Consider the following 11,660-nt stretch of genomic DNA (forward strand, 5'->3'; position numbering starts at 1 on the left):
AAATTGAAGTTACTAATATAGCCTATTACTGAATCTAATTGACCCTGTTAAAGGGTACTTGGCTTTAATGTTAATTTTTGCCAACGGCATCAGAAATATTCTCCATACCTTAAATGGCTAAAAGAAGGACAAGAATATAACTCCATGTTATTTTGATCATCTTCAGGCTAACTCCTATTTTTAGGTGGCACAGTCAATCACTGTTATTTAGGTCCAAATTTTCCTGATGTCTGTGCGTGTTTCTACAACTCTAGTTATAACCAGAGATTTTTCAATATCATGAAACAAAGGATCTGGGTCTGATAGAGCAAAACCTTTCTGCACAGGCTGCAGTGCAAACATTGCAGGGCATTACAGAGCCATCTGGAGATCTTTTTTAATGGACTTTTCAGAGATTTTTGGTTAGACTCTTCCCTGGTGGAATCCTACTTTTTTTGTTTAAACAAATAACTTGTTCTCTTGGCAGGAGAGCTGTGCTGCTCCCAAGTTTCCCTGCTGAGGTTTGCCGGCTGCCTTCCTCCAGCTCACCTGCACCAGCATATTTCAGTACTTGGCACGTGCAGGGCCCGACCATTGCTGCTACAGACTGATTTCCTAGCAATTGGTTTATTTCTCACATTACTTTTCTGTTGGTTGTTTCTCCCAGGCATCTGGGATTTTGCAAAGTTAATACAGATGAGGGCAACTCTGGGAACATTTGCCTTTTGGGTATCGCTGCGCTTTTAGAGCCATCACTGACAGCTCAGTCCTGCCCATTGGCAAAGAAGACTCTCTTCCCCATCCACCGTTGAGTTGTCTGGTGCATGATCAGGGTGGATGGAGATGTGTGTGCTGTTCCTACTACAGACTAGGTCTATAGCTACACTGCAACTACACCATCTGTGCAAGGGTGTAGCTACAGTTTCTGGTGTAGCTAGCAACAGATCTACTGGCAGGAGTTTTTCTGCTGCCCAAACTACACCAGCTTCTGCAAATGATGGGAAGTCTTCCGGCCCAGCCAACGCAGTGCTGTCTAGGAGCTCTTTGTCACGTTGGCATCTGACAATCAGCAATGAGCTACCGCTATTGCATTCATGCCGGTTTGTCCAGTGACCTGAAGAAGAGGCTTACAAAGCAGCTTCAGGGAGCAGCTGATACATCATTGTCACAAGGTGTGCAATGCGCCACCATCTATCATGGTGCGTTATCATTGCAACAATTGCTCTTCATCTTAAATCATCTCATCTTCAGTTTGAAACACACCCTGGCTTTAATCAATTCACTCAAAACAGGGCAGTCACATTTTCCAGGGTGCACTCCTTGCTCAGCGGTAACCTAGGCTCTGCTGGGAGCAGGAACAGACCCCAATATGCCGAAGCCCTGATCTTCCCAATTTATTTCACCTTCCAGAAACAACTTTCCAGCTCATTCTTGCTTGTCAAGCATGACTATATAGAGTCCTGCCTGGTGTAGGAGAAGCCATAGGTCTGTGCACCTGGAGGCAGGCATGCACAGGGCTATGGGATAAATCCAGGACACATTAGCAGAAAAACTTCAGCTCCAGTAATCCTCCATGAATTTGCTTTTCAGAGATAAGTATGTGATTGTGCAGCTCTCAGATCGCAGTTTAGCTCTGGGGTCATTAATGATTAAAATATTAATGAATCCCATTGCGGGAGATAAAGCAGGTGAAATGTCATTTGGAGAAGCTATTAGAATTGGTCTTCATCCGCAGGGAAAGATCATTTGTCATTTCAAGTCTGGGCATATTTTGGATATGGTATATCAAGTAGGGCCAAATTCTGCTCCGTAACACCTGGCTGAAATCTAACAAAACCAGTATGGTATCCTATGGAAATCAGGTGCCTCTGAAAAGTCCTAGGCATAAGGAGTGAAACACTTCTCCTTTGGTAAGTTATTCACCTACCCAAAGCACCTGCCCAAGGTATCATCCCAGAACTAAGTAAAAATATTAAAGGAAACTGAAGAGAGCCTTTCATGGAAGTCCAACCATGTGTAACAGAAAACTGAACTCCTCTTAAAGAGATGCAAGGGTGAAAATGTAAGCAAAGAAATGGCAGCTGGGTGGGATGACAAGCATCCCCCCTTCTCCAATATAAATTCATGTCAGACCACTGACATCGTTACATTAGCTATGAATTTCAGATCATATATGATGCAAGAAGCAGGAATGGATATAAATCCTGAAATGCAGCCGATTTCTGACATTGGAAGGATTCAAGAAGGGGGGAAAAACCCCACCTATGGTGTTTCTTAAAAAGGAGGAATAAAAGTATAATGCTAAGGAAAGGGCTGTGGCGGCAGGGTAAGTGCAAGTTCAGAAGCATGTTGGTCCTAGAGATGGGAAGGTTTTAAATCAACCAGGCTTGAAGTCAGTAGAACAGAAGAGCGAAAGGCTTATGATTTGATTGGGTACAGAGCTACTAAAGAAGTAGGAAGAAAATATTTTTGATGAGTAAGATGACTGCTGTTCTTCTGGGTGATTTTTAAAACTATGTCTAACTGAGAAGCTCTGAAGATGAGGCATGTGGCAGAATAAAGACAGATGCGATGAATGTATGCAACAGCTTTTTTCATCAATGTATCAGAGACTTTGCCAGGAATCATTCATGACTAGAGCTCAACTTTACTAACTCTTCCTAATTCATAGCCTATGCAAATTAGAAATAAATAAGCTAGCAAAGTTAAATGGGCACATTATGAATACCTGTCACAGAATCTCAGCACCTCCGTAAGTTTTGGTCATTACCAAACATTTATGATTAATTATGGGCCCACTCAGTGCTGGGCAAGAGAAAAGATTTGGCTACTGATTGAGATTTAATCGAGAGCACTGCGTGTTAAAAAAGTTGGAGGACTTGGGATGATTACATCTAGAGAAGAGAAGATTTGGAAGGCATCGGCTACCAATCCTCAACACAAAAAGAGCTGTCATAAAGAGGACAGTGATTACTTGTTTGCTGTGTCTATGACCAGAATTAATAGGCTTAAATTGCAACAACCAACAGTGAAGTCGTTTGGAAGAACTCATTAGTCATTTGGTTAAGTGCTGAAACAGGCTCCCTAGAGAAGCTGTGAAATCCTCTTCACTCTTCAGCTTTTAAGAGTAGGTTAGAGAAACACTCCTTTCCCTGCCCTCAGTCAGGCAATGGAGAACAAGGAAGAGGCAAGAGCAGGAAGGACAGCAGAGAAGATCAAGGAACGTGTTTTTCAAAGCTGACCTACTTATTTAACTAGCCTTAGTATAGTCAGGAATAATTCAGTGGGAAGGCAATCAGTCTGTCAGCAGCATTCAAACAGGCCTTCAAAGAAGATGCTGGAGTTTAGACCGCCACTTGCCTTAAATCAGGATATGCCCAATCTCAACGTTTACTCTCTTGTTGTAGTCTGCATTCCCCGGTCAAATGAACCCGCAGCTCATCAGACTGCCATAGAGGGTGCATATAAAGTCCCTGGCGTAGACAGGACTTTCACCCAGGCAAGATGTTCAAGCAACCCCCCAGCTATAGTTTTAGTTTTCATGTTTGCTTTTGTCACATTAGAGTAATCGGAGAAGTCAGAAGGAGGAAAGACTCCCAGTGTCCCTGGCAAGGAGGACCACAGCACCCAAAGGACATGTCTAATAGCCATCAGTTTGTTTGCACTGAGTATCGGTAAACGGCCTGTACGACTTATTCTTCAAGCAGCAGACGCCAACCTTTCTGGCAGGTGTGCCACAAATAAGCCCCACACCCTCCCCCAGTGCCACACTGAGCTCCTTCCACTGCCCAACAGGCCACTCTGCTTTCTGCTCCCTGATCAGTCTGCTGCTCTGCTTTCTGCTCCCTGCTCTATTTGCCGCTGTGCTGCCTTCCCTCCTTTGGCCTGCTGCAAGGCGCACACGATTATACCGTGGTCCTTTCCTGAACCATAAGGACCCTCCCTTAACACTGTCCTTCCCATGACTATGTTTGATTGTACTTGGAGCTGATGCAAATGCACAGTTCACTTGCAAGACAGCTGATGTTGCTTGTCAAGCAACTGAACCTGGGTTTTGCTAGTCAGTCTCTTATGTCAATGGTGTCAGCTCTTGCAATATTAACCTGAATCAATAAAGCCTCAGCTCCTGTGGTTGTGTGGTCCTGCATGCATTTTCATTTACTAGATGAAGTAAAATTCTGCGCCTCCTGGTTGCAGAGAAAAGCTTGAAGTGTGTCTTGGGAGCACAAACCGTTCTTCCTTGAAGAAAGAAAAGGCAAATTGGGGGAAAAAAAATTAAATCTCATCAGCTTTGGTGGCTTGACTCCGATTATTGAATGCTTCCCCTCCTGCAGTCCCAGTTAGGTCAATAAGAGATAGACTACCTGCAGAGGAAGACAGCACTTAGTGTGAATAACAGAGATAAAAGTTGGCCATGTATTATTTACCAAAGTAATTTGTATATGTTTTACACTGGCACACGTAGATGCAATATGAATAGCTACAGCAATACCATAGGCAGGGATGTGTTAGCTGCTGAAATCATATGAAGAGAAAACTCATTCGCTCTTTGGTCAGGGGCAAATCTTAGCCAAGGTTCGTCCGTTTTTAAACCAGTTCGTGTGTGACAAACTTCTGTTCTGTTATTGGTATAGACCGGTTTCTGATATACTTTTACTGGTAAGTGTGTAATGTCTCTACCTGGCCATACATGTCTTTGGTGAACAGATAACCATGGGCTTGTTTAAACCCAATGTGTGCGCTAGCTCTTCTTCTTTCAGACCAAAAGGGGGAAGTGATTAAGCCTTTCTTTCTATGCATTTAGACAGAGAAAACTTACTGATAATAATCCATCGGCCTTTGGGGTTAGTTTACACTACTGTAAGATCACCATACTCTCCAAACATGCATTGTATGCAATAACTTTATTAGGGTCAAATAGATATCACAATATAGATTCATCTACCAAGTAGCCATAAATTGGTTACAACGATCATATAAGAGACTAGGCTGCTGGAGGCTAAGATGCTTTCAACATTACAGCTGATACAATGATATTACATACCAATACACTTTTATTTAGAAATGCAGATGATCAGTTTTGACTGGGGTGTTTTGCTGCTCACTTCAAATTGAGCAAGAAAGGAGGGATAAAAATGAGTCTTTCTGCTGTTCAGTATCCCATGTGCTATACAGCAAGCAAGGAAACAGTTATCTATAGCTGTGGGGCTAGCTTTATACATCTTAGGGGGAGATCTTCCAGATGTGTTTTTGGTCAGCGTTGTTATATTTTCTCAAACTAACATTCTTCATAATGCCTGGACACAACTGTCATGATCTTTAAACAACACAGAAATACTCTCAGTGGAGATAACGGAATAATTAAGCATTATAAACTACCTCCCAACAAGACACGCGCTTGGCATGTTTTGTTGTAATATGTGTAGGATACAACGTGGCTTATTTTCACATGGTTTTATGTCCTGATCTCTGCACCTCTGTTAGCTTAATTAAATAAATACCTTTGTAAACATATAACACAGTTACTTGGTCCTTATTTTTCACAGCTCACATGAAAAGAGTCACAAAACATCAATAGAAATAGTGATGTATAGAATGAATACTTAGCTTAGTTAAATGGAATAAACACTGGCCAGTTACCATATATACTACTGAATGCCATTTCAAGGAAAAACAGTTTAGTTACAAAGCATTCAGAACTCGGGTAAGCCATATATTCAACTCTGCAAAATATATAAAATATGCTTACTTTTTTTTTTAAACGTATATTTAACAAAAAGTAGTAGCAGAAATTGGAAACTTCCAGGTATATAGTCCAAAACATTCTGTTGTGTGAAGCGGCTTATTCATGCACTAAATCACATGTGAATCAGTTCACTGAAATAATAACTCATAATAAAATTCTCTGAAATAAAAATATAATCAAAACAAATACTTTAAAGGGTCACAGGCAGGCAGTCTTGAAACGTCGGAACAATGCCACATGCATTGTGATCTACTGAGGAACAGTTTGAAATAATAGTAATAAAGCACTTCTGTTTTTCACCAAAATGTAGGAGGAAACTCAGTTCTACTTCATTATGTTATGCATATTAAATACTACAGATCTGAGGCTACAAAATGCTGCTACCATCTTAATACACATACAAAACTACCATAAAATTATCTATACAATACATACAACAATACTTACTCCAAATCACCACCTGCGATGAATACATCGTCACCAGTTATCTAGTCACAAAAAAAAGCCAAATATAACCCTCAAGCCACCACCCCTCTGCCTCAATAGGTGCTGTTAGATCTTGAATTACATGAAACACTCTGTTGTGTTAACTTATTTAAACTCTTTAAAAATCTGGTGCCACTGAAACTTAGTGTTGTTAAACTGTCTACATCGAACGGAGGCAAAAATGCAAACTCTGAGGATGCTAAATTTGATTGGCAAATGAAGTTGGCCCACTCTGACTATAGCTTTGCTGCTGGCTGTATTCACCCACCTGGCCGTAGCTGGCTGGTTGGTTATACCCACCAGTTGGCCCGTAGTTGTCTTGATTATAGCCACCTTGGTTAAAGCTGCTCGATTGTTTCTCCATGGTGTCTGGAGGGTGTCTCATGCCTGAAGAATGCCAGCCCGTCTCCTTAAAAACAAACCAAATGTTGCCTGCCCAGAGAATAAAGTTCAAGAATCCAAAGACCTAAACAAGAACCAAAGCAACTCATCAGTACACAGTCATGGTCCCACAGCCGAAATATATACATATATACAGAGAGAGAACATCAAATATAGGCAGTGCAATGTTTCAGACTGAAATGAGCCTGGCATGTCTAAAGACTGCCTCTCCCAGTAGGTATGGAGAGCAGATCTCTTGGTAATGAAACAAACCTCTGCTCTTGGTCCAAGATAATCATGAATAACTGACTTTTAGACTCCACTACAAAGGATGTACTTTAGTTCAGGTAGCTATGATGGGGGTGAGTACTTATGGAGGATGGGAGGCAGGTAGGGAAAACCCTGCTTATTTTGTAGTGCTGCGGGTGGAAACTGCCCTGGGGTTTCAATGCAGTCTGCGTTGTATTAGAGAGCTCGCCTCTAGAGAGTAGCAGTAAAATGAACACAGATGTTTAAAACAGCAAAAACCTATTTTGCAGAAAGACCATTGTTAACATTTTTAGGAGTGTACAGGGGCCCCATTTTCAATTGGAAGGAAACTTGTTGGAATTTCAGCTCTGGAGTGACAAAGGGCTAGATCCAAAGCAGGACTTCAGCACATGTTGGGCTCCTAAGTGTAAGATTGTTATTCGAGACCCCAGCCTCTCCCTAGACAAATGGATGGAGATTTCTGTCTGCAATCCTCAAATTTCCTATGGGCTAGCAAAGGGCCGCTGCCTGTCCGTGGTCTGGAGAGCTGACAAGACGTGGTGCACATTTATAGTAAAACAATTAGTGTCTACTTACGACCGAGGTGTTCAAGCTGGACATGACTGGGCGGTGCACCAGCATGCATTTGTTGGTCTGCTGCTTGCAAGCGGACATCAGTAACAGCACTTCATCTGGATCCGTCGCAACCTTGAGGTCAGACAGTCCTTTGGCCCAAGCAGAGGAGCCCACTAGCCACATGAACGAGAAGACCACCGTCACGATGAAGTCCTACCAAACCAGATGAGAGAGGAGCATTATTCCAGTGTGCCTACTGGGCAGCAAAACATAAGACAAGCACCAAAACTAAAACCTCAGGCCAACAGGAGAGAGTGTGATTTATTTATTGGCAAACATCCGATTCTCTTAAAAACCTGCAGCCAGAATTTATGGGAGTGCCCCACATTCGTGACCGCATGGAGACTTTCAAAAGGGTGTCTTCACGCCCACCTTGCTGGGATCGTCTGACCCCAGCGGTTTTTGCTGCCCAAGTGCAAGGGGGTTCAACTCGATGATCTGTAAGGTCCCTTCCAGCCCCTACCAACCATGAAACTATGAACTCAGCTCCCATTGAGTCCACCCAAAATGCAGGAGGCTGAGCTGGTTTTGAAAATCTGGCCTTCGTTTCAGTTCCTATGTAGAAGCTGAGGTCTCTGGGGAACCCAGCTCAGAGCAGGCGAGCAGTCTCACACATGCTGAAAGGTTCTGGGATCCCCCACCTCTCACCCAGCCCCAAGACCCCAAGTACTTCTTTGTTTAATTCCTACCCCCATGAAGACACAAGGAAATGAGAGTCATGATTTCACGGGGCTAACGATGGCAACTGTATTTATTCTGAACGTCTCTGTTCACCTTGGACGATAACGAATTTTGTGTCTATGCACGTATAAAAACCTCTCGCTTTTTTCAGTAGCAATAAGTGACCCAGCAACATTATAACTATAGGCCTTGGGGGATGAAAAGGCATCGTTTTTTAAACCTCCTTATATCTTGACAAAACGGAGGAGCCATTCTACTGTCATCTTTTATCCCACCTGCCAGTCTGTAGCAGATGGCTGAAGTCACAAAGTCTAACCTACCACTGATTACATGATTGTGTCTTGGTGTCTCCGTTCCCTCACGAAAGGCTGTGGCCAGAAATGTAGATTATTTTTTTTTATATACAAAAAAAAGTGCTGTCTGCACATCTTAAAAAACAAAAAGAGCAGCAGTTCCCTGGAAATGCAATCACCCTATTGTATTAACACACCTGCTGCTTGACACTTGGAAGAGCAGCAACTCCATGGCACCTGCAGACACACACAAACATACGCGCACACGTTTGTATGCTGGAAGATACTTGTGTACAAGCCCCCGTCACAAGCAAACTAACAAACAAGAGATTTCTTTGCCTGTACGAATGGCATTAAATGCGTTGCATCTCATTGGTACCCAAAAAGATACCATACTAAAAGATGCACCCTTCTTTTTAATGGCAAACCCCCTGACACAGGGCTGGGGAGGATAAACAGCAATGCTGCAAGCGTATGGCTCTCTGCCTCGTTCCCTGCCCAATTGTCCTGTGTTTCCAAGACGAGGAATGGGTGATAACAAACTCAACGCCAAAGGGCAGCAGTGAAAGTGGAAAGGCACAGCCTTGAGTGCAACAACTCATGCAGACCCCTAAGAAATGATGCTGCAGCATGCCATGCTCCTGCAGGAACAGAATTAGAGGTACCGTTTAATTGCAAATATCTTCCTGAAAAGTCCCAGCTGGGGCCAGAACTGCGAAATACTTGTTAAATTGTCATTTAGCACATCACACAATTGATTGGCTGAAGCCCACTGCTATGGGCCCGGTGTGACATACAAATGAAGGCAAATAAAACGTCACGTAGGCTTCTGATCCTCTTGCAGCCAGGGGAGAACCTGAAAGTGCAAGATAGCATTTTTTTTTTTCTTCCTGGTTAAGGATGACTAATTTTTTCCTCCTTTTTTACCCTCAGCAGTTGAGTCAAACCCCAGACGTCAAGCTGCGATTTTTATTTTTCAAAGAACAACACTCGATGGAAATTCAAGGCCAATTGGGTGAAACTAACTTGATTACGGGAGATTAAATCCATGAAAGGAGGAAAGCTCAATGCCTGCTAGAAGCAGGTGGCTACAGCGGGCGATGTTCAGGTGTACTGGCAACTCTGGGTGATGTGGTTCCTGACTTGGCCTTGGAGAAGCATTTGCGTGGTATAAATTAGCATGCTCGACGAGCCCAGCACTCTAATTAGGACTTTTGACTGCAAAGCACAACTATCCATACAGGTGCTAAGATATTAATATCCCAAATCCCATCCTCACCCACTCTCAGCTGCTTGGGGGTAGGTCTGGGCTGCTCTGGACTCCACCGCCCATCTCAATACTGAGCCTACAGCTGGGAAGAGGCGGTGGCTAGAATGAGCCTGCATTTCTATCAAAGTCTGGAAAATCAGGGCCAGCCTCCAGACTTCGGCTCGAGCCTAAATTCGCTCCGTTCCCAAGTGGGTTTTTGCTCCTGGCTGCGCAGCATGGGGTGGAGCAGAGCTACAAGATAATGACATGCTGAAAATAAGAGTGCATTTCAAGCTAAGCCCTTCAGTCCTTAATACTTATCTTGGGGATTTCTTCTTGGTAATTAAAGCCTGAACTTCTGCATACTAAAACAAAGCCAGCATTTGAATATTTAATATCCCCCCGGCCATTTTTCCTTTGGAACAAAGGCAGGTTTTTAAGTAGCTCTCGTTAAATGTGTATTAACGTCTGGTTACACTTCACTTCGAGCTGCACAGCTTCTCTCTCCAATCCCACCTGCGATGCTTTGCTCTCCTTACAGGTGTCTTTGGAATGGAGACAACTTCGGAGCATGCAGGGTGACCAGAAAACAGCATTTAAAGAAGCCAAGTAGATGCAAGAGCGTAATTTTTAGAGCTGGGTGAAATAGTGAAAAGCAAAGAAACCTTACGTTGTTTTTTAAATGGAAATTGGCCTGGTTCTGAGTTGGTGAACCTGTTCTAATGGGAACCGTTTGAAAGTCCTCATTATACAGCTTACGCAGAACCCTTGGCAGAGGCGATATCTTTTATTAGACCAACTAAATAGTTGCAAAAAAAATGTCTTTATTATGCAACTTTACAATCTTTCTCCCATTAGGATAGCAGCCAAAGGGTGCCAAATGATTCTTTGAATTCTGCATTGCATTGGACGGTGGTTGTAATTGGCCACACGAGTCTCATGCTACTGGTGCTGTGTCTCTGCATCCATCTCTGTGAGAGCTGGGTGACGCTCAGATGACTCGTTCTCTCTGAATTCTCTCATGCATCTCAGAATTAGTTAGTCTATAAGGTACAACTCTGCTTTGCCTCCCACCTCACTTCAGACTAAAAGAGCTACCTCTCCATCCTCTGAGAGGAAGAGCTTGTACTTTGTGTGCTCTGAGGCAGTCCACACCCCCACCAAAGTTCAGTGAATTTACTACAGTGAATAGACTATTAATTTCATCCAGGAAGAGCGCACAAAAACTGCAAACTTCCTCTGCCTGACAAAGGGTTTTTAAACCTGAAAGCTTGCTAAAAATGTTTTTTGCAACTCCTTAAGTTGGTCTAATAAAAGATATCAGATTTACCCAAAGAACCTTGTCTGCCTATGTCCTTAGACCAGCACAGCTACAACCTACACCCCAGTGAATATACCGGCTTCCTCGCTGTTGCTCTGCCTTCTCTGCTTTCCCCCACTGGCCAAAAGGGTCCCATGTAGCTAGCTTAGGATGCCCCATGACATCTGCAAAATTACGTCAGAAGTGGGACTTGCAGGGGAAATGCTGCCCTATGGAAAGATTCTGAGGATGTAGAAAACATGCAAAGCAAACCGATAAAAAAAAAAAACCCCTGGGAAACATTCTCCACCCATTTAATCCAGGCCTATAAGCTTGCCTTGAAGATTCATGTACTATTCAGTAATGCTCACGATATATGTAGTTCACTCTTTTTAAAACCAGAATAAACTATAAAGGAGAAGCCGAAAGCATTCTCAGAGGCTCAGTACCTACCGCTTTGTTTTCAAGAAGAGCTTTGAGCACCAATCTGTAGCATTCCTGGCCATTAAAAATCACTACACAAGCACCGATTAGCTTGACAACATCTATCTGTATTTACAACAGATTAGGGAGCCCCCTTCCTGAAGTTCAAAAGCTTTATAAATGTTCTCCGCAAGAGCTTCTCCCAATGTAGCAGCGTGAATTGAAACCTGAAACTTT

General features: G+C 43.0%; 1 protein-coding gene across 2 annotated transcripts in view; it reads right to left on the reverse strand.

The window, feature by feature from the left end:
• Nucleotides 1-4,868: 4,868 nt before the first annotated feature.
• The window catches only part of SYNPR (synaptoporin), a 164,740-nt gene continuing 157,948 nt past the window's right edge, over nt 4,869-11,660 (reverse strand). For both annotated transcript variants that reach the window (XM_019504821.1, XM_019504822.1), the window contains 2 exons: nt 7,439-7,630; nt 4,869-6,677 (listed from right to left, as the gene is read on the reverse strand). In XM_019504821.1, coding sequence (XP_019360366.1) covers nt 6,411-6,677; nt 7,439-7,630 — 459 coding nt within the window. In that variant the 3' untranslated portion in view covers nt 4,869-6,410. The remainder of the gene's footprint in view (nt 6,678-7,438; nt 7,631-11,660) is intronic.

Source organism: Gavialis gangeticus, unplaced genomic scaffold, assembly GCF_001723915.1.
Source record: "Gavialis gangeticus isolate Ggan-Ray unplaced genomic scaffold, GavGan_comp1, whole genome shotgun sequence".
In the NCBI taxonomy this organism is placed as follows: Eukaryota; Metazoa; Chordata; order Crocodylia; family Gavialidae; genus Gavialis; species Gavialis gangeticus.